Source organism: Centruroides sculpturatus, unplaced genomic scaffold (assembly GCF_000671375.1).
Source record: "Centruroides sculpturatus isolate CEXI.00-Female unplaced genomic scaffold, Cexi_2.0 scaffold719, whole genome shotgun sequence".
In the NCBI taxonomy this organism is placed as follows: Eukaryota; Metazoa; Arthropoda; class Arachnida; order Scorpiones; family Buthidae; genus Centruroides; species Centruroides sculpturatus.
In genome coordinates, this window is record NW_019384910.1 from 313,748 (window position 1) to 337,750 (window position 24,003).

Sequence of the window (24,003 nt, forward strand, 5' to 3'; positions counted from 1 at the left end):
GGCATGGGGAGAAGAATAGAGGATGTTCGACATCTTGTAGAGTCCATCCCCAGTGTTTGCAAGCTCTGATCACCCAGAAAGGTGAACCAAACTATTATTAGACAGGTGTTCCTAATGTAGTGATCATTCAGTTGTAAGTTCGTAAATTATTTTTTATTCAATGGAATTTCTTATTTCTCAAATAATTTAACAACAATAATTTATTAAAAAATTAAATATTTTTTAATTAAAAATTCTTACCTTTTTAATTAGTATATCGTGAGGTGGTTCAATAAAACGAATCATTGTCTTTCCCAAAGTTATGGATGGTTTAGAAATCTTTCCTATATTATCTTGAATCTAAAATAATTAATAATAATTCTTTTAGTTAATGCAAATTGTTAATAAAAAAAATATTTAAAAGATTATTATTAATCAAATATACATCCATAAACCCAATTTTTAAATTAAAGCCAAATTAAATTGTGTTATATTAATGCTGCCAACTACTAATTAAATTTCATGTAATTTGACTTGGAGATAGGAATTAGTCACCATCTCTTGATAAATTTAATAACTTAGAAGGGTTTGGAAGAAAATAATTGGCCTGGAGTGGGACTTGAACTTGCAACTCCAGCTTGACATGCAGTCGCGTTGCTAGTTATGCTACCCAAATCCCCATCCAATCTTCAATTTCAGAACTATTAATTTCTGTATAATCAGTATGGTTACATAAAAATTAATTAGTAATTCGAACTCATAATGGACTTGCTAATAAAAGACCCTCTTAGCACCCATAGCCTTGGGGGGGAAAAAAGGCATATTAGATGAAACTTTGTTCCAAAGAAAAAAGGATCAAAATTGTCCCCACATCTTATACATGAAGTTGCAGTCTCCTGAATAGGATAATGAATATCTCAAGCAGCCTTCAGTAGGGTTTTCTATGGGAAACTGGGCATATTTAGGTGTTACTAATGTGAAGAAAACATGGAAAACTCCATGTGGCCAACCCATTGGTGAAGTACTAACCAAGGCCAGCTCGGTGGTTTAGTCCACTAGGCCACTGGTTGATACCCTTTACGGAGTATCAATTATTAAAATTATTCTTAATATAGCCCAATAATCTGNAATTATAATTGCCAAAAAATAGTCCGATCTTATACAGCATGTTATACTAATGAATCAGGTTTTGAGAGAAGTTTATATACCCTTCTAATGTGGCAATATATACCATTTTTTTTTTTTTAAGTTAAAAGGTTATATTTTAAAAAAAGTAAAAGTTAAAAACTTCTTGATAAAAAACATAGAACAATCACTGCACTAGGAACATCATATCAGCATTATCCCTGGAGTTGGCAATTACAGGATATCCATTTACATGTCACAATTAGTTGCAGTTATTGTGTGTTGACTTGTCATTTACGCCCACAAAACATGCACCAACTGACAAAAGTGCTCAAGCAGGCATGGGGAGAAGAATAGAGGATGTTCGACATCTTGTAGAGTCCATCCCCAGTGTTTGCAAGCTCTGATCACCCAGAAAGGTGAACCAAACTATTATTAGACAGGTGTTCCTAATGTAGTGATCATTCAGTTGTAAGTTCGTAAATTATTTTTTATTCAATGGAATTTCTTATTTCTCAAATAATTTAACAACAATAATTTATTAAAAAATTAAATATTTTTTAATTAAAAATTCTTACCTTTTTAATTAGTATATCGTGAGGTGGTTCAATAAAACGAATCATTGTCTTTCCCAAAGTTATGGATGGTTTAGAAATCTTTCCTATATTATCTTGAATCTAAAATAATTAATAATAATTCTTTTAGTTAATGCAAATTGTTAATAAAAAAAATATTTAAAAGATTATTATTAATCAAATATACATCCATAAACCCAATTTTTTAATTAAAGCCAAATTAAATTGTGTTATATTAATGCTGCCAAGTACTAATTAAATTTCATGTAATTTGACTTGGAGATAGGAATTAGTCACCATCTCTTGATAAATTTAATAACTTAGAAGGGTTTGGAAGAAAATAATTGGCCTGGAGTGGGACTTGAACTTGCAACTCCAGCTTGACATGCAGTCGCGTTGCTAGTTATGCTACCCAAATCCCCATCCAATCTTCAATTTCAGAACTATTAATTTCTGTATAATCAGTATGGTTACATAAAAATTAATTAGTAATTCGAACTCATAATGGACTTGCTAATAAAAGACCCTCTTAGCACCCATAGCCTTGGGGGGGAAAAAAGGCATATTAGATGAAACTTTGTTCCAAAGAAAAAAGGATCAAAATTGTCCCACATCTTATACATGAAGTTGCAGTCTCCTGAATAGGATAATGAATATCTCAAGCAGCCTTCAGTAGGGTTTTCTATGGGAAACTGGGCNATTTGTAGAGTTCAATGACACACTTGTTACATCTGGGATATGTATGGCACAATTGAAGAATTGTACGAAAAGACTCAGCAGGCTGATACAATTAATGAAGAGCCTCCCAGTGAACATTGATGCTGGCCCAAATGTACTGCCAAAATTTAGAGAGGCCATGGAGTCTTTCCTGTCTTGAAGATCGTCCTGACAAGTTTCAGTACAAACAAACAGACTCTACTGTACAGTATATGACAAGCAGTGTTGTATTCAATAAGCAAAAAATCGGCATCAAAACAAACCAAGACGGATATATTTTTAACAAATCGAAGTCAAGTGATAACGAGCACACGTACAGCATATACAGTTTTTGTCAACTTTGTCGTACACACGTATACCGTAACATATGATCTCGTGATACATGTTTCTATAGAATAGAGATATCAAGAGACTGAATAATTTCAAGTACAGGTATTTTTTATATGTAGGGTTTAAATAACAGATATTTTACTGGATAGGCAAAGAATCCATTGTTTATGGCATAAATAAAATGTGAACAAAAATAAATTAATATAATAATTTTAAAATTATCATCATTTAAATTAGTTTTTAATTAATTGTAACTCTTAAGGTTGCTTTTAGTCTGACGGCAGTGTAAAGTTTTAAGGTCTGCACCCTTCCCTGGAGCGGACAGGATCGTTATCTGGTTTATAGCCAAACTCTGATCGACAGCTAATTGATGTAGAAATAAGTAATGAGGGCCCGATGCAACAAAACTAATTTTTCCGCGTAAGACCCAATATTAGTAAGCAGCATCATTAAATTGCCCATTTGACTATTTGCAGTCGAAGTAAGACGACAAACTCTTATTGTTTTAAATAGTATGCTGATAATTTTTTCAAACTGCACGAAGAAGCATTTGGCATCATTTTCACAGAAAAACTTTTGAATAAAATTATGATGAAAGTTTTATGGATATAGCATGCTTCGATGTAACAGTTAAACTTGTCTAAATGAAAGAATAAGATTTGTCCTGATAGTATTTCAGCTTTCTTTAAATAAAGAAAAGCTTAACGTTGCTATCTTAACTCACCTTCTAAAAATTTATCATCATTAAAATTACACTATCACTGAGCTTAAGGAGCATTATTGATTACTCAAGTTGTAAATTTTTGTTTAAAAATGAATTTTTATCCCAGTTTTCCATCCACTAATGCCTACTTGTTTTTGGCACTTCCACGAGTTGTCTTCATTCCCAACGAGGCTAAGCACCACTTTGGGAATCACTGGCTTAGAATAGGGTAAATAGGCTAGAAGGCAGCGTCATCTACTCAATGATAAAGATTATGTTTTTCTTTTAAAAAGTTAAATTATGCCATTTTATTTTGAGTTTTATTATTTTTTCCTTCCTTCTCTCCTTCCCTCTCCCACAATTAAAACGAGATTACTGTATTTGGCTGAATAGTTTGGCTTTGAGGAAGAATTTGGTCTGAATAACAAATACTTCCTCAAAGCCAATAACTACTTTGTGGCCAAATATAGCCTAATACTAAATAATACTGAATATTTAGTCCAATGTTCATCCATTAGTAAAAAATGTTTTTAGTGCAGAGGGTTCCATAGAGATTGACCTCTGATCTATAGTTTGCTAGACGAGGCAATACAGTAGACTCCCCTATAAAACGGGTTCCTATAATTACGATTCCTATAAGACAGCGGAAAAATTGCGACGGTATCCGTAAAAAACTCCTATAATTACATAAAACGTCATCGGGCAGCCGAACTACTTTCCGCGCCGTCAAATGCCACGCTACGGAGAGATTATTATCGTCTGTACAGTATTATATATAAATTAGGTACTGTACATATAATTATATATTAACTTAATTTATTGTAACTTTATTATAATTATATATATATTTTCCGCCGCCTGGCGCAACGCTACGGATGCTTTAGGCGAACTATCGTCTGTACAGTATGTAAATTAGGTACCGTAAGTCTAATACAGTACTGTAATTTTATACATTTCTTGTGAAAGAAACATTTCTTGTGAAAGAAACATTTCTTATTCAACGGCGATAAAAATTATTTATATTAATGATGTCTCCAAAGTTCAGCGAAGTTTTCGCAGAAAAATAACATCAGAAATCGCGGCCGCGGTTTGCTGAGTTGTTCCGCGACGAAAACAAGCTTGAGCAATGGCGATGTCGAATGGTGCACACTCGGTAAGTAATCCTACAATTTTTTGTTTATAGCGTAGTTTATATGGATTATTTCCAAAAAAAATATATGTATTTTGGAAATGTTGAGTCGGATTAGTCTAGAATTGATTAATTTTATGGAAGAAAACCTTTCAAACAGCCGTAGTCCGTAAACTTGACACGTGTCGGGCTGTGATTGGAAGGACTCGTAAGAAATCGGATTCCTAAAGAATGGAACGTATCTACTGTCTTAAAGGGGGGGTCGACTGTACATGCTACAAGTCAAACACCTGTATCGACATCGTTCTCTATTAGTAAATTCATCTAACCACGCTGTTCCTATTGTAAATGTCAGATACTTGGTTAAAAATATTGTTGTTTATTATTTGGACTGCTGTTTGACTCCAATCTTGCCATTGGAATGTAGCCTCATGAGCATGTGGTTTGGATTAACAATGAGGTAGGACAAATTCCTTTATACAGTAGAATCTCATTTTATCAAATTACAAAACAAAGGATTTTCCCAAGTCCTGCCAAATCAATGTAATTTTACTTCCCTTAAGCATTAGATCCATAATTCAAAATAACGACTTTTTTCCAGCTCCATCTATTGTACACCTTGTGTGTTTTTCCAATGTTTAGTTAATATTTGGGTGTTTCCGGGAATTTGTAGAGTTCAATGACACACTTGTTACATCTGGGATATGTATGGCACAATTGAAGAATTGTACGAAAAGACTCAGCAGGCTGATACAATTAATGAAGAGCCTCCCAGTGAACATTGATGCTGGCCCAAATGTACTGCCAAAATTTAGAGAGGCCATGGAGTCTTTCCTGTCTTGAAGATCGTCCTGACAAGTTTCAGTACAAACAAACAGACTCTACTGTACAGTATATGACAAGCAGTGTTGTATTCAATAAGCAAAAAATCAGCATCAAAACAAACCAAGACGGATATATTTTTAACAAATCGAAGTCAAGTGATAATGAGCACACGTACAGCATATACAGTTTTTGTCAACTTTGTCGTACACACGTATACCATAACATATGATCTCGTGATACATGTTTCTATAGAATAGAGATATCAAGAGACTGAATAATTTCAAGTACAGGTATTTTTTATGTGTAGGGTTTAAATAACAGATATTTTACTGGATAGGCAAAGAATCCATTGTTTGCAACATAACAGATTCTTGGAATGATGGATGATTTTCGACGGCCCAAACAATCTGTTAAAACAAGATCCTACTGTACACATTATGTTGGTAATGGCACATTAACTCCACACATTCATCCATTCACCATCATAATACAAATTTCTACCAGCTCACATAGCTTTAATTACAAATATGTGGAGTTGATGATAATGCAACAGAAGAAAGGACACAAGTAAATCTTAGAAAAGTACACCGAGAATTCTACAAACAAAAGAAAGTCAGGAATTGGTTACAAACAAGTTTGAGATTGCAGAGTAACTACATTCAGTATTATTGAATACAGCTCTGTTTAGAATACTCATGTTCTTTTATCCTCACAGTGCGACCTCTTGCCATTGCTCCAATGTATGTTAATGAGTGGTTATCTCAGTTGTCGTAAAGAAATATCACATAAACCCCTGGAGAGTATGAGTCCTCTATACAGCTTTTATCATTTCAACAGCAAGAGGTCTCGTCATGAGGATGAAAGAACATGAATATTCCATAAAAAAAAAAAAAATCTGACTACTACAGCGTTAGTGACGTATGCAGGTAATAAGGAAGTCTGCATTGAACTACAGAATGCTAAATTGTTACACAGAGTGTCTTATAAGGCACAACTCAAATACATCGAATCACTTGAGATCTATTAGGCAATTAAACAGGGAGTCGCTATTAACTTCAAGGAAACGGACAATCTATCCACAGCATGGCGCACCATTGCATCAGATTCCACCAACAGAAACTCGCATTAAGGATAATTTAAATTATGGAGGATATTTGAATCACAACAATTTATGTGAAATTGATTGATTAGTTATTAGGATATGGTTTAAATATTTTACACATTTTGAAATTATATCCCGAACATTACATAAATTTTGATGCAACATTATGTAATTGATCCAAACTTTTGAAAAAATATTATATTTTACTAGCCATTTGTTCGATACCATTGAGACCTGAAGATGTCTATTTCACATAGATGAAAACGTTCGTAAGAATTTTTCTTTTTTTGTGACATGAACTGGTGATGGTTTGGTGAGTGGTATTTTTACAATTACCCAGTTTTTGATATATGTTGGAGTTAGAGATCGAGAAACTAGAGTCGGAGTGTAAGTCAGTCGGCAAGTTACCAGGTACAGCAATTTTAGTACAGCTGCATACGCAAGCCAACCACCATCGATTTCAAATGAAACGGATTAATCATTGATTTGTTCATCCAGCCATATTCAAGTTGCTTTACTAGGTAATATGCATAATGCATACTGATTCAATAGACCCAGGCGACAACAGATCTTGGCAGATATAAAATCTTGTTGTAACAGCAAATGTCTTTTATAAAAAGGATAGAAATGTAGCTCCGAACAAGGTAATTGGGGTCTTATCAGAGCCATAGACCATGCCATAGGAGTAAAAAATGTAAAAGGAACCGACAATCTATGAGCGACCCTTCACAAGATAGATCCTTCCTGAAATAAGCCTATCTGGAATTTTGAAGACATTAAAAACTGGGGAAAATTTAAAAGTGAAAAAATCTGGAACTATTTTTGAAAACAATGCAAAAATCAGCCATTATCCACTTTACTAGATACATGTAAGGGTGCGATTATGCAAACATGAGCTAGCGAGAATACGTGGCGAGAAGAGGCAATGATGTTTCATGCTTCGTTTCTCGCTCTAATTTATTATGACCACACAGATGAGAGTGAGAAACAGAGAGCATGAAACATCATCATCTCTTTTCACTTGCGTCTGCATAGTTGCACACTAAAAGCTCATAAAACACAGGAAACATTATTGCAACTACTTCCAGGACACAGTAGGATTCACGCCACACATTTGATTAAGCAGCCACGCATTCAACAAGTAGTCCAGGAAGGCAAATATCTCACCAAGGATCACAATCAGAGATTGACCTTTTAATCCAGAGGTCCAAACTCCTCATTCAAAACTGCAATTTTACCTAATAAAGTAACTAGATTAGTTTCAGATTAGAGCAAACAAAAATTTAATCAGAAAATGAGTACAAGTTACTTTTGGGTAGCTTTAATGATTACAATTACCTCCGAACGAGATGGTCGAGACCTTATCAGAGCCGTAGACCATACCCACAGGAGCAAAAAAGTAAAAGGAACCGCACTTCTACACACGGCCGAGTCGAACGCGACCGGAAGTCATATCGCTCCACTAAGATCATTGTGTTTAACTATTCCAATTGTTTGCAGAGTCGACATCATATAAATAGTTTAAGAGGATGTGGGACTCGTGGGCACCGATGCACCCGTGTAGAGAATACCGAAAGTGCACAACTACACGCGGAGTGTCGGTCAAGGCCAGCAAAGCATCCTCGTCCAACGCAGAGCACGGAGAACAAGCAGTATACCAGTACGTGATAAAAAACTGACTTTTGAAAGCAATTATCCGGCAAAGGGTCGCACGTAAGAGTACGGTTCCTTTGTCTGTTTTGCTCGTGCGGGGGGCCTACAATCCTGGGGTACCCCTCATTTAAAGGTCGCATTTTACCCATTAATGACAGTCGGAGTTACTTTTAGTTAATTTGTGTGTAAGACACTCAAGCAGATTTTATCTAAAAGTAACTTCCGCAAAGAAATGCAGAATAATCGATTCAAAAACGTGCATAACTTATAAATTTTCGTTAATAATCGTTAGAAATGAATCAGAAAAGGAAGAATAACACGCAACCTTCCACCGATGGGTATCCTCTCGAATAAGACTTTCATTTCAGCCGCCGACTGTCAAAATGGCTACCTCAGCGCCACCTCGCCGTTTCCATTTTATTTTTATTTTTTTAATTAAATAAAATCTTCCAACGACAAACGAAACCTCGAAACTTAAACATATTAATATTTCTTTAAATTATTCACGCAAAGTAAAAATTCTAATTAAGTTTTTAATTTCCGTTTCGAGGTGATAAAAATAGTAATAATTTCATTACGCATGCGTACCGATGACTTCCTGTAGATCGGAATCGGTGATGTCGGCTGGTGTGGGTCTTGCTATTAGATTTGTTAATTGTTCGTCTTTCCATACGAATTTGTCAATAAAATAAGAGTTTTTGGCGCGTAATTATGATTCAGAACGACGACGATTATGCGTTAGCTCTGTATCTGCAAGAAGAACTTAATGATGATTCTCCTGTTATTCAGGTAAATATTGGAATATTTACCAATAATATGAGAAAAATCAATGTATTTAAGGTACAAAGACGTTCTATCTACGGCTTACAGGTATAAAATAAGCTGGATAAAATCAGTCTTTAATGTACCGGTACACTGCATCATGAATACAGTTTTAAAGAAGAAAGAGAGTGAAATATCATTAAATTGGCACAAATGCTGACAGTTAGAGTCTTATCGGAGCAGCAGACAGTGCCCTCGGGAGTAAAAGAAGTCGAAGGAACCAAAGGTCTACGTGCAATCCTCCGAAATTGGCCTATCTGGTACGGTTAAGCTCCGGACTAGATGGTTGGTCCTTGTCGGAGCCGTAGACCATACCCGAAGAAACAAAAACAATCGAAGAAACTGTACCTCTATGCGGGACCCTTTTCTAGATATGGCCTACTTCCGAATTGCATGCTGCTCTGTTAAGACGGACCATTACATTTAACTATTTAACCTGTGCAACTATGCCGGCTTTGAGTGGCCCACTTGATTTTGTATAGTTTTACCGATCGCTTGCATCTCGGCAGCCGTGTGGGGGTGGCACGGTGCGAGTGATGGCAAATGCCGAAGCGTACGACTACGTGCAGAGTGTTCGTCGACAAACTGACCTTTTGAGGCGAATATCTCGGCAAGGGTCGTCTGTGCTGGTATGGTTTTTTGACTTTTTTGCTTGTACTGGGGAATGCCAAATCCTACATCCAGAGTTCATATCTTATATTTTGAAGACCTTCAAAAAGTTTTAAAATTTTAAAGCGAAAATATTTGGAAGTATTGCTAAAAATTGACTGTCTTCTACTTTACTAGAGACTGCTAAAAGCTTGTAAAATGAGAAAAATTCCGTTGCACCGACTATTTCTGGGGTGCAATCGGAGGCGTGCCGAGCACTCCATTATGCCTATTGCACATTTAACAAGCAGATTATACTGGAAAAATTGCATTCCTTGCTTGCTCATATCTCTTCTCACTTATAAAGTGATACAGGATGAGAGTTAAGATAGTTGATGATTTAGGATGTTGCACAAACTAATTTCTGAACCATTTCAGTTGAAGTCGCTATTTCATAGTTAACTAGAATTGATATTAGGGAGGAGCACGAAACCCACATTCACCTCTGTACCATAGTGGATGTAGCCACTAGCACTGCACGAAGAATAATATCTTAGATATTGTATTTCTAAATATATAAAATTACTTGTCCTGACTGACTGACTGATTCATCATCGCCCAGAGCAAACCGCTGAACCTAAAGAGATGAAATTTGGTACACAGTTAGGATACATCATGAAAACGCACACTAAGAAGGGATTTTTCGAAATTCCCCTGCAGAGGGGAGAGGGAGAGGATTAAGGCTTAACCAGAAGAACGGCTTCTACCGTACTAATTTAGATGTGATTTTTTGTTTTCAACTACATTTAGTCTTCATTGAGTACTTAGGTGTATTAAATTGATAACATTTTAGACTATTGTTATAAATATTTTTATCTATTTCGATTTTAAAAATGTTCGAACCGTTTTAAATTTGAATTTGTTATTGCATATTGGTTTGATTATAGGACGATTATAAACGTTCCAGAAAATTGATCAAATTGAAAATAGTTTGTTTGATTCTCGGCAATTCTCATCATTCTCGGCGGTAGGTGTTATATAACAATTACTATGGTTGTTGAAATACTGAATGAATATAAATGGGGTTTGCTTGCAAAATCCTTGCGGGGAAAGCCGCGGGTAACAGCTAGTACCTATATATAAATGTGTTTGTTACATTTGAATCTTTTCCCTGTATTACACTTAGTCTAGATCAAATAGACACATTTACATGTTGGGCTTATCACACCAGTGAATGAGATTAAATTACAAAATCTCTTAATGATTATTTAACACCTTATTAAAAACTCTACAATAAGTTATGGCTCTTTTTGACAATATATAATACAGAACACTCAAAATGCATTTCGGACTCAATACGTCCCTCTTCAGTTTGTGTTAATACATAAATATAAATGATAAAAATTATAAAAATACATTAAAAGGCCATTGTAAATATGACAAATTCACAATTATAACAGGTGATATCTCACAAGTGTAATAGTTTCAAGATCACCACTTTCTTAGCCTTGAGAACACATACAATTTACCAAAAATTACTATTTTTACAATTAAAATATAAACAGATACTCACAATAAATACTTCAGTTGAACTAGCTGAAACATCTTACCACATAACCAAAACACTGGACTAATACTATGCACTAACACAGCTTGAGCTCTATGGCTAATTTGTGTATTTATACACCTCAAGTGTCACCAATTATTACGTCATTAACTGTTTCAGTTCTTCAATAAATCAGTGTTTTATGGTTTCTAAGTGGCAGGATGCTGTCAAAAAAAAGTATGCAAATTCACGTGGTATGGCCTCAAGTACGCTGAGAAACTTGAGGCCGTACCACGTGAAGTTTGCACGGAAGGTGGAACGGGAGTGTGTGGCAATTAAATTGTCAAATATCCCACTACCGATTATCTATACTTGCGTGCATTTGTATTTATCTAATATGTAACGGAAGAAAGATACAGCTCGGTTCAAGAGACGAAAGTGTTTGTTAAATTAAAAATAAGTTCTAGTTAATAAAGGTTTTTACTATTTGTGACACTTTGTTATGTTTTTTTGTAGGAATGCTCTAACGGGAAATCCGTGTCCATCGTCGATAGTTTTTGGGAATTGAACGACCCGAATCCCGACATTCACGGTCTGTTTTTAGAATTTAATTCTAATTATTTCTGGAATAAACTCGACGGAGTGGAAGTAAAATGGAGTAATCGAATGACGTTGTAAGTAATTTTGAGAGAATATTTAATACTTTAAATTTAATAGTACTTAATGGTGATGATACATTTATGTAAGTAATTGTAAACAGCACTAAAACTCTATCAAAATATAAATAAAATGTAAAATAAGTACAGCTAACCTGATAATTGCTTCAGTTGTATTTATTATGAATAAAAAGTTAATATATTTCTAAAAATTTTTAAAAATTAATTTAAAATACTCAATTGACACAAGGTAAGGAGATAATGAATTATTACTTGAAACAGTTAACCCATAAAAGAAATGTTTATTTCACTTTTTTCTTATCCATATGCATTTTGCCTTCTTTCTTCAGCAAATAACAATGCTCGTTTTACATTGGTGCTTTTATACCGTACAAAGCTGTCCAGCATGCATCTAATGACATTCCACTACAATGGTGTCTCGTATAACGTATGCCTCGAATAACGGACGCTGTGAATAACGGACTTTCTGTTTGACCGTTACGTGACTCGAGCAACTTTCCGTTCGGCAGTTATGTGAGACGAACAATGGACTTTCTTTGAACAAGCGCAAATGATGTTTCCACTCTTTTGCTGTTGCCAATGACAATCTGCTATTTTTATAATATATTAATATTATTAGAATATATTATTAGTATATCTGAAGTACAGAGCTCCTGTTGAGATTTGGCTTGCTCCCTTGTTTATTACGTACATCACCTCAGTGCATGGTATTTACATTTATTCAAGTGTTGTGCAAATCATGGCTTCTAAAAAAACAGAAAGGTGAATTCAAATGAAACAAGGCAAAGAAATCATCAGAAGGAATGAAAGTTGACAGAAACTTCCTTGTCAAATGGGGAGAGGTTCAGGAGTTTACCAACGCTCACTATCCAAACACAGCTGAGGCCAGCAGTATCAACGATCTCTACAATGACACCCTTGCCGGCATTTCCAACATGTGTTGAAGAAGAGAGAGAAACAGACCACCTTGGATATGTTTTTCAAGAAGCCAGCTGTCAAACAACAAAGGATGGAACAAGAGTTGACCCTGCAAGCCCCAGTAGCCTCTCCTGACTCTGACTCCGATTAAAAAACAATAAAAAGATATCTGCTGTAACATGTAAAAGTGTGTGTCTGTATGAATGTGTGATTAAAGTGTTTCTCCACCTCCTCTTCACATCATCTGACTACCTGGCATAATTGGTGACTGCTCCATTTTCATTTTTTTAATGGTACAGTACGGTTATTTTATGCTGCGGAACAAATTATATGTTTTAACATGTATTTCTATGGGAAAATGCGTTTCGTATAACGGACGTTTCACTTAACGGACGTGCACCTGGAATGGATTAAGTACGTTGTACGAGGCACCACTGTATTTAAATTTATATATTTCAGTATACTGAAGTGTTCTTTAACACAACATTTAACAATATTATTTTCTTTATACAATATTTTTATATTATTTCTATTAATTTTACAATCATATTTATTACAATGTTTGAACTGAGGCGATTCTTTATACAGGTAACCCCCGTATAATACGGCACTTCTATAGCACGGATTCACTCTAACATGGTTAAGAATTGGGAACATCCCCGTATAACACGGTGCTTTTATAACACGGGTGTACTCTAACACGGTTTGGGAATTGGGTAAAATCCTCATACAACATGAAATGTAATAAAGAGTGCATTCTTTTATACCTCCGCGTAACTCTGCGCGAGCATTCTAATTGTCTTCATAGCTACTTTGAATGCTCTTTCAACAAATAATCCATTTAATGGTTAAATTTTACAATTGGGACCCTTCTTTTGCCTCTAAAAGCTCATTTTAGAATTATTGGAACCTAACCCCCCTTTTCGCACTAGTTCTTTGTTTCGTATAACACAGATTCTCATAACATGGCAATTTTTTGGAACGTAACTCCCGTGTTATACGGGGGTTAGCTGTAATTTAATTGTATTCTTGCTTTGTGTTCTTTTAGTCTTTTTTCCAACTCCCACTTTGTTTCATCTATGTAGCACTTTGGGAACACATATATGAAAGTTCATATACTACTACTACATCTAGCTGCTGATTTTTTCTTCTTTATAATAAATAACATTTAATGAATTTGATAATTGTTTTTTGAGATGCAACAATAAGTGTAGAAAGATCATTTAAACATACTTTTATATTTTTCATAAAAACTATTTATACAGGGTGTTCGGTAATATTCGTTACAAACTTCTAGGACTTGTAGAGGGGAGTGAGTACATAATATTTTGATTAGGAACCCATGTCCGGAAACATACCGTTTCCGTTCTACGGCGGTTTCACTTCAGATGTTTAACTCTTCCACTTCTGCTGAGGGAAAGAGAAAAGTCTCAGAGTTGCTTGTCCTGTTATGCAATATGTAGACAGGATGACAGGTGGTTGCCACATTGAGCCGCTGTTGTAATGCATCAGTACTGTTCTGTATGTACAGTATGCTGGGTTTTTTTTTGTTTTGGAATAATGTAAACACATAAAGTTTAAGTGTTAATAAAAACAAATGTGTTTAAGTGATAAATGGATGTTTCGTTATGTTTCCTTTTGAATAGTTACCTAATAATTGCACTGCGTCACGGCTAATTCAAATTCCTCAAGCAGAAGTGGAAGAGTTAAACATCTGAATTGAAACCGTCATAAAATGGAAACGGTACGTTTCCGGACATGGGCTCCTAATCAAAATATTATGTACTCACTCCCCTCTACAAGTCCTAGAAGTTTATAACGGGTATTTCCAAACATCCTGTATATTGACTTATTTGTTTAATTTTCCTGATACTTAAAGTTATGTTATATTGATTGCATTAAATGTAAAATCAAATTTGTACAGCATTTCTTTAATTAAAATTTTAATTTATACGTAGATGTGCCGGTATCTGTGGTTACGAAGGACACGGTGGTCTCTGTTCCATACGTCTCAGTTTGCCGCTTTTGAAGTTACGTCCTCGCAAAGATCTAGTCGAAACTTTATTGGTAAGTTTGCTTCTAATGTTTAAATTTAATGACTTTCTATTTTGTCTTTAATTAAGTAGGTAAATAATCTGGAACACTGATGTGAACATTAATATGATTTATATTAAAATATTTATTTATTTTTAATTAATCTTGTGGAAGTAACTTTCTAAACATTTAATTCTTAGTTAACAATAATATACAGGAAACTCTCCACTAACTCTGACTAATACAGGGCTGTCCAAATTTACAAAAGTCCAAGTTGGTCAAGCGGCAAATGAGTAGGTGGCTATATGGTACGGTAATTTATTATAATCACCTCTATACAGACATTTTACAGAATTTGGTAGGTTATACTGCAGAATTTATTATGGGAAACGAGCTTGAAAAATTTTACAACAATACGGCATACAGCAATGCACAGTCTTTAGTAATATTTAGTTTTTATTGCCTACAGTAATACAATTTATGATATCTGATTTGTCTGAGTTAGCAGAGGTTTACTGTATTTATGCAGTAATTTACATATTTAAAATTATGTGTGAATTTTAAATGTATGTTTTTCTACATTATTAATAAATATTTATAATTCTCTAACATTTTAAATGTATTTGTACAAAAATAAGTCAAATAAATATAGACACGAGAATATTTTACATTAATACTTGCAGAAAATCTTACATACGGTCAGATCTGTGTAAAGTCACCCACATCCTCTCTCGAGTCACTCAAATGGCCAGTCCCGATGTGGATCCTATACAAATCAACGATGCTAAAATCACACCTCTGTAAAGTTTAAATTCAGTTGTTGCCGGTCTTACCCAAATTATGCAATGTTATATAAAGTCATACTTGTAGGTGACAGCATTTAATGTTTTAAGCGTTAGTTTTAGCTTCATTTTTAAGATCATTAGTGTTGTCTTAGTGTGGTTATAAATAAATCTTTAGTTACTTTATAAAACAGTCTTTATAAGTAATATATTATTAGGCTGATATTCTTTAAATTTAGTAAAGAAAAGGGAGAAACATATATAGGATCTTCCAAAAAGAATGCTGTCACTATTTATGGTGCTTCCTAGATGTGGTAGATGACAAGACGTTTGAATGCAGAAGGGAGATGAAACTCGAATGGTTACTCTATTGTTTGGTGTATAATGCATACTTCTTAGATAATAAGTAACATAATTACAGTAATTTAAAATGGTAGAATTTGTTTTGGAAGACCGTGTGTTGTTATCTTACGATTAAAAACATTATCTCGGCATAAGCACACATCTGATCTGCACCTCACTCGCAAGGAATTTGGATAACAAATGTATTTAGAATCTTGGCTTCCATCCATTGTTGTACGATATGCAAAACTTTTTGAAGCACTCTCATGATTTAAAATTGACAAATTTGAAAGAAACAGGCAATCTCGCACCTAAAAAGTTTCAGTCCAAATGTGATTTTAGACAGATCTGAATGTATAGTATGTGGCATATCTGGAAATTCAGTTTGGAATCATGTATTTGAGTTCTCTCCAGATTACTTTTTCTTCTATAAAATTTTAAATTAATTAGTTTAATTCTAATTATTAAACTTAATACAAGACGGTGTCTTAATTGCCTACTTTTAGTCGAAATTACCTAGCATTTAGTTCGTTTAATTGGCCAAAATGTAGCCCAATAATTAATTAATTAATCAAATAACAAGACAATCATTAACGTTAATTTTGAATAATTTTTTACGACTAAACTTCTTTTAATATTTGAAGGAAATTAATTATATTTACCGAAACAAAAATCGATTTTATTTTTAAAGTAAAGATTAAACAAATAATGAGATAAAGTTTTAGAAAAATTTTCATAATTAAAATTATTTTTCAGCATGAAATGATACATGCTTATCTCTTTGTTACAAGAAATAATAAGGTACGTTTTTAAATTTTTTTAATAAAAATAAAAATAATACCAAATTCAATAAATAATCTTCTTCGAAATAATTTTTAATTATAAAAATTTACATTTACAATTACATTTATCATAATTTCATTCACTTGTGGCATTCCCTAAAGGGGCGAAAAAATGGATTTTCCTGCAAGCTTCGGTCAGGAAAGTCTATATGTTTTTGTTGAACGGTAACATACTGTGAGGCTGCCAGGGAGAGAGAAAAAGAAATTAAAAAAAAATAAAGATTATAAAAGATATATTGTTATTGTCATCTGGACTGCCGAGCAGTAACAGTCAATGACATGGGAGCGGTTGAGTCAGAGATCAATACCTCATTTACAGTCAACACAATCCATTTATTAGATAATTAATTTACAATAAAAGTACTATTGTCACAAGGGTTGAAGTCCTTGTAGATTTTGGTGCATAGTCTTCGAAAAAAGAAGAGGAAAGTCAGGCGACGAGGGTGATTTCCTATTGCTGATCGGATGTTGCATTCTAAGACCAGTTCTCGAACAGGAAATGATGTCTGGTGAATGCAGATCGGAATTTCCTAAGTTTCTCTTGACAAAGGTATATAACTTTTGGAGGCTACATCAGCAAAGGATGAAGATGGAACCTTGCGGGAAACACCCTAGTTAGGGTCATAGCCTTGCGGGATGCCATGGCAAAGAACTGAGTATCCTTGTGGCCCGGACTTAAATATCTTATGGTCTCGTAAATTGTTACTTTATTGGTTATTAATCTTTTTTCTCGGTTCCCGATTGGTCTTTCTCTGTTACCAGGTGAAATTGGACCAGATCAGTTATTGAGAAAGACAATTGTTTATTAATACAATTCGACACCGTCTTTCATTCAGTATTGAATGAACCTTGTACCTTAACTAACCTTTTCTTTTTTTGTTCATCTTGTCTTATAAAGAGTTTAATTTACTAATTTTTCTGCTTGAGGTTTTAATATTAAAATAATTTTATTTTTTTCCTTTTCCTTTATAATTTAGTTTCCTTAATTTTAATTAATTGCGAAGATGAAGATTCATTTTTGTTTGGATATATTGTTAAAAGAATGTTTTTGTAAGCAGAACGTTTCATAAAAATATCATTAATTATTTCTTATTCCAGTATACCAGTACACATTAATAATAAATAGCATAATACCATAAATCATAAAAATAACTTTTAATTTTTCCTGTAAAGTATGTTCTTTATGGCTTTTCTTTGGCTTATCAGAGCTACCCACATCACTACCCTTGCGTTTTGGAGTCACATTTGCAAAGTAATTGGCATAAAAGAAACAGAGAAGCACCGATAACACACAGGCATGTGTTACAAGAGAATTACGAGCATGTGACTTTAGTGTTGAGGCATACTCGCATTATCAGACTTGTACAAGAGTGGCCGAGTTTGCCAAGGATACACTATTGGGAGTCAATTACTCAGAAGGAGTTGTTTGGTAATGTACAGCCACTTTGTGAAAGACTCGTTAAGCAATCTGTTCCTCACTTGGCAAATAGACTAGTCCCTGCTACTGGACAAGATTCATGAAATGAGCTATAAGATATTTGAAAAATTTAGTTGTTCTAATACTTTATATTTATGTAATATTATTGAATATAAACTACTCTTTGAATCTTAATCCATTTTAATGTTCGGGATTTATATAATTTTCACATTTAATAATTTATGATTATAAAAAAATAAAGACTTGAACATGTTAGCTCCTAAATAAGCAGGTGACGTATGTATAGAATCTAATATAATTATTTATGAATTTTGTTTGATTAAAAGTAGCTACAAAAGTTGTTGTTCTAGTTCTTTGTATAATAGTAATTTTACTGTTCATTCAATTCTTAAATTCATGAAAAACCTTTATTTGGGTAGCAAGTAATAAATCTTGAGCTTTCCAAGAACTTTCACAGTGGAGAATGTCCATCTTTGGGGGTGCATACATAAATATAAATAGATTTTGGACAGAAATTTGTCTTTACATACAACAAATTTTCAAACAGTTTCTGCCCACCAGTAGCTGAGCATATAAAATCTCCAAATGCTGCAGTTGGTTGCGGGTTTGTGCCTGGAGTTTTCTGGGTTTCCTTCATGTGTGTGATGTCTAAATAATGGTCGATTTCCCAGAAAAATGCTTCCAAGAGACATCTTTTCCTTGACAAAAAGTAAACCATCTGACTTTTTCTGATCAAAAAGTACAAAAAAAATTATTGAATTGCATTATTTTTCATAAGTAAAATGACATTTGCATTATAGAATATGTATAGAAGACTTGTTATTAATTATATTGGTTACATTAAGAGAAACATTAATAACTTATTTTGTATGTCGTTGCAGGATCACGATTCGCATGGACCCGAATTTCTGAAGCACATGTTTCGAATAAACAAACTTACAGGAGCCAATATAACGGTTAGCGATACAGGTTCAAAATAAGTGTTATAACTGTCCAAAACTCATAATTGGATTATTAATAGGTGTATCATAATTTTCACGACGAGGTGAATTCGTATCGTCAGCACTGGTGGCGCTGCAATGGTCCCTGCAGGACAAAACCGCCCTTCTATGGAATAGTAAGGAGGGCAATGAATAGAGCTCCATCATCTGTCGATTATTGGTGGGCAGAACACGAAAGAAGCTGCGGTGGTGTTTTTGTCAAGATTAAAGAGCCAGAAAATAATATTTCTAAGAGAAAACCAGAAGTAAACAATAAAAGTATGTATTATTTTTCCTATTTAAATATCAAATTCTAATTAATGTAATTATTTAAAAATTATCATTAAATTTAATTAAATCTAGTCTCATCTTTTATAACGTTTGTATCCATTTCTAAATGGTAAGTGCGTATGTTTGTAGACAGATAGATTATGCGTATAAATAATTTTGAAGTCTAATTAAGTATGAGGATCAATTCATAAATAAGGTCTCCTACCACAAAATTCCAGAAAGTATGGGGATACAAATAAAGTTGTCGTGGTCATCTATTTAGTAACTGTAGGTGTCCAGTCTACTGGCATTCAAGTGGACAAAAGCACTGAACACTGGTAGTCGCTTATGGGTTTGCACTTCACCAATGAGCCAGCCATATGGAGATTTCTGGATTTTCTTCAAGTTTGTAACAGCTAAATAGGAACCGGTTTCTTATAGAAAGTCTTTCTGGAAGGTATCTATGCTGTAGCAGATCATCGATGTGTTGTGTTGCCATATATAAACAAACAAACAAACTAGTTCATACATGTTAAGGCTTTCAGTCTATCGTGTCATCGCATTCAAGTTTAAATGTGAACTCTTACTTATAACTGTTTTGCACAGAATGAGGAAGAAATGAATTTTTTGCATTGGACAATGCACACGAAGGGAGAAGCGGCCGAATCAATTTGTTCAGTCGGTTGATCATACAAGAACTCGAAACATGTTATCTTGCACCATGATAACATGTTTTGAGAGCTTGTATGATCAGCAAAGACAATCCAAAGTTATAGGTTTCTTCACACCTTTCTTAAAATCTGGCCATGCTAAAATTAAAGGTAGGTGTCATAAGGTTGACTTTTTCATTTGATGCTACAATTTAAGTCGCTATAGGGTGAGCAGTGAACGTTTTATGACCATGTGCCACATAGTGAGTGTATTTATTTTTTAAATGTTGCATGCCAAAGTTCTATAGTTCAAATGACTATTTTTAAATCAGTGTAATGAATATGTTCTATATTCTAAATAAAGCATATTCATTAAAATAAATGTAACAAAGCTGATTGAAAAGAGTTTGATGATATAGTAAAGTGAATGTAAAATCATAATAAAAACCTGAAATTTAATGGTAAAAAGTGAAGAAAATTGTATATGCTGCATACCAGTTAATATCTCCTGATGTGCTACAAGTTTGCCACTCTGCTATAGGAGAACAAATGCAAAAAGGAATTGGATATTTGGGAAAAGTGTCACTCGAAATCAGATGTTCTTAACTTTCTTACGATTGTAGATTGTGCAGATGCGTTAAGTGGAGGTCGTGCTTTGCAATATTTGGCCACAATGGCTATTCCTGTTAACTGGCAAACATCCTCTGATGCAGCACAAGTGCAACCACAACTAGAAACGGTTTGTCATTCTCCTGCCGATTGCGAGTGCACAATCAACGAACAAATGTTTTTGTGTTTGTCATTGTGACTATTTAAAATGGCATCAAATTGCAGCACCGAGTAGGAATTATGATTTGTGAATGCCTGTAAAATTTCCTTATTAAAATTAGAACCTTTCCCTTTTTGTCATAAGATGTAGTAGATTGCTTTGTTCAGTTCAATTTTCTAATCACACAATATCAATTGTAATCTACACTGTCGATCATTACCAGAGTTTCATTGGTCGGTTTGTAAGGATGGTCAAACGGCTAGGGTGGCAGTCTGCCACTCTGGGGACCTAGAATCTAATTCGGATGGGTCGAAAAATTATGGAATTTTTTGAGGGGTAGTCCCGTCCTTGCCACTCGGCAGCCCTTATTGTAGGCCTGGCAAAAAGGCCCTCTGGGTGCCCAAGGGATTGAAAGAATAAAAGAAGGGAAAAAAATCAGTTTGTAACTATATTGCATCTATGTCTCGAGTACAGCTATGCTGTTGCTTTATCAGTTACTCTACCCAGACTTTATTTAATTTTTGTTTCTGGACTAAGACTTTTTTATTATTAATCTTAACAGAATGATTTAAAGGTAACTGGTTAAGCTGCCAAATTCCATAATTTAATTAATAATTACCTTATGTCTAGCCGGTAAATAATTTGGCTTCTTGTGTAACTGTGTATAATTAATGTGGATTGAATTGTTTATTACAGAAAATATTTTTTTCTATGTTTTTGTATATGCTAAATTCATAGCTTTGATTTTTTTTTTAAGGTTCGAGTCCTAAAAAGTCAAAATTTGCAGCAGACATCAGAACATTTTTCAAGTCCAAAGAGAAAGAAAAGAATGGAAATATGTGTACGGAGAAGAAATCGTTTGATACGTCCAAAGGAAAATCACTTTCCAATAATGGATTTCGATCAAATATTCATACCTTAAATGATCATAAGGATAAAAATGTTCAGAAATATCCAGTTGTGCCTTATCAAGGAAAAGGAAAAACTCTAGGTTCGCTCGGCAGCAACGGTGATTCGAAGACTTCCAAGTTAATGTCTCTGTATTGTGTCGACAAGAACTCCGACAGACTTCACTCTAGTTCGGAAAGCAGTCATCCGTCGACTTCGGGTAAATTTTTTAAAATTATAGTATTAAAGACATATTAGTACAGGTACGTCACCAGATATCTGACACTCTTGGTTCAAAAGCTTTGTTAGACCAATTTTGGTCTAACAAAGCTTTTGAACCAAGAGTGTCAGATATTCGTCAACACACATCTCTAATCCACTAATTATACACCTCCTGTGTGTTTAATGTATATCATGGACTGCTAGAAACTTAAATTAAATAAATAGATGAAATACAGGTAATTATGCATTAATACATTAGTGAAATAATAAATTTACATATAATTTTATTTTATTGTTTTTAATTTATATAAAATGTACAACACAAATACCTGCTGAGGAGGGACGAACGAGTCCGAAACGCAATATTATGTATGTGTCCAGGTATATTAAATAAAACAAATTTCTGATCTGTGAAAATTTGTTGCAGTATCTGTAAAGCCAGTCTAATAAGTCCTGATAATATAAAATATCAGGTACTAGTAGTACTAGTAGACGAAAAAATTTATACTTTTAGAAATACGTTTGGTCCGGATTTTATATTTATAGAGGATAATAGACGGCGCATACCATACAAATTATGAATGATTTTCTGCAAAGACGAAGACATTTAGCTAACGGATTCAGAATCTGAATCCGATAGAGCATATTTGAGAAACTACACTAAAATTCTCTCTCCTCAGAAGCTTTCAGGAACTCATAAGTACACTTCTTCAAAAATGAAGTTTATTGTACACTATCTTAATTAACAAATTATTATCTAATTGTGATAGAAATCTTATTTATTATTAATGTTTCTTTTTCCAAATGTACTGTACCTGTACAATAACCTTCTACGTTTGTATCTTTCTATCAGCTTTTGCAGATACATAAAGCTTAAATGTAAAGATACTGTATAATGTTTTGAATATTAAATTAAACTATTTCACCAATTTATAAGATTTTATGATTTATAAGTTATAGTTTTGAACTGCAAAAACGCATATAAACTGTGCTTAGGTTTTAGACATTAATACAGTATTATTATATATAATTATAATATTCAATATAATTATATAAGATTCGTATAATTTTTTTTAATATTATTTCTATTTTAATCATAATTCAATGAAGAAATTTGCGATTTGTTTTTAATTATTTTGTTTACCAGCTTTCTCAATAAAGTCATCAGCGTGACGAAGAATGAGAAGAAACTCGATCCGAATTAATTCCGAAAAATCATTAGAATTCGATTTTCGGATTTCGTTTAAGAGCAGAAGAGCTTTATAATCAATATCTAATCTACTATAATTAATTAATTTTTTTTATACATTTTATTGACAAAATATTCAAGAGCCGCACTAAAGAAGGGTTAAAAATAAATAATTAAGAAATATACCAAGAACGACAATTGGAAAGTAAAATCATAGTTCAAAACTATTTTATCTCCTAAATATTTATTAGAATGTATCGTTTTGTATAAAAACATTCTAGTTTGCTTTTATCGTAACGAGAATCAAAGTCTAGATTATAATCTTTTCTGAATCATAACGGATTTATTTCATAAGAAATAGAGAAGCTAAAATACTATAAAAAAACTGTAAGTTTTATACATTACTATTCTAATGTGTCTCTAATTATTTTATTTATTATTATTACTAAATATTATTATTTTAATAATATATAATATCAATAATATAATATATATAAATAATAACATATTCTATACAGCATATTATTATTAACATATTTAAACAATAATTCCGATCTTAAAAAAGAATATGTTTTTGCTTTTACAATTTTAAACATTGCACGTAATGCAAATTTTTTTTATTTGATTTTATTAAATAAATTTATATAAATTCATAAATTACTGATAAAGTTATTCTTACTTAAAAGATAGAAATTTGGGCATTTTTCCAAATTTTTTGTGCTTTTTGTTTGTGAGGAAGCCAGGCTTATGTCTGTCCACTTTCAGTCATCTTAGCGATTCAAAATACAAGGAGTAAGTATTTTATAGACATTTAAGTTATATTTCTTTATTATGAAAACGTAATTTTAGTGAAATTAAAAATAACTAAATATTTATTTAAACTTCATGAGTATTAGTTCTACCCTACC

The 24,003-nt window shown here is 33.3% G+C and overlaps 2 protein-coding genes across 7 annotated transcripts in view; one reads left to right on the forward strand and one right to left on the reverse strand.

Moving 5' to 3' along the window:
- The window catches only part of LOC111631638 (poly [ADP-ribose] polymerase 2-like), an 87,704-nt gene extending 85,975 nt beyond the window's left edge, over window positions 1-1,729 (reverse strand). For 4 of the 5 annotated variants that reach the window (XM_023375935.1, XM_023375936.1, XM_023375934.1 and 1 more), the window contains exon 1: window positions 241-360. In XM_023375935.1, coding sequence (XP_023231703.1) covers window positions 241-285 — 45 coding nt within the window. In that variant the 5' untranslated portion in view covers window positions 286-360. Of the gene's footprint in view, window positions 1-240; window positions 361-1,682 lie in introns of those variants that run through there. The other variant, XM_023375938.1, reaches the window with a different exon arrangement.
- Window positions 1,730-8,725: 6,996 nt separating this feature from the next.
- LOC111631622 (sprT-like domain-containing protein Spartan) overlaps window positions 8,726-24,003 on the forward strand; it is a 23,123-nt gene continuing 7,845 nt past the window's right edge. The window contains exons 1-7 of one of the 2 annotated variants that reach the window (XM_023375907.1): window positions 8,726-8,927; window positions 11,611-11,768; window positions 14,648-14,756; window positions 16,604-16,648; window positions 19,009-19,083; window positions 19,149-19,386; window positions 21,554-21,904. In XM_023375907.1, coding sequence (XP_023231675.1) covers window positions 8,850-8,927; window positions 11,611-11,768; window positions 14,648-14,756; window positions 16,604-16,648; window positions 19,009-19,083; window positions 19,149-19,386; window positions 21,554-21,904 — 1,054 coding nt within the window. In that variant the 5' untranslated portion in view covers window positions 8,726-8,849. The remainder of the gene's footprint in view (window positions 8,928-11,610; window positions 11,769-14,647; window positions 14,757-16,603; window positions 16,649-19,008; window positions 19,084-19,148; window positions 19,387-21,553; window positions 21,905-24,003) is intronic. The other variant, XM_023375908.1, reaches the window with a different exon arrangement.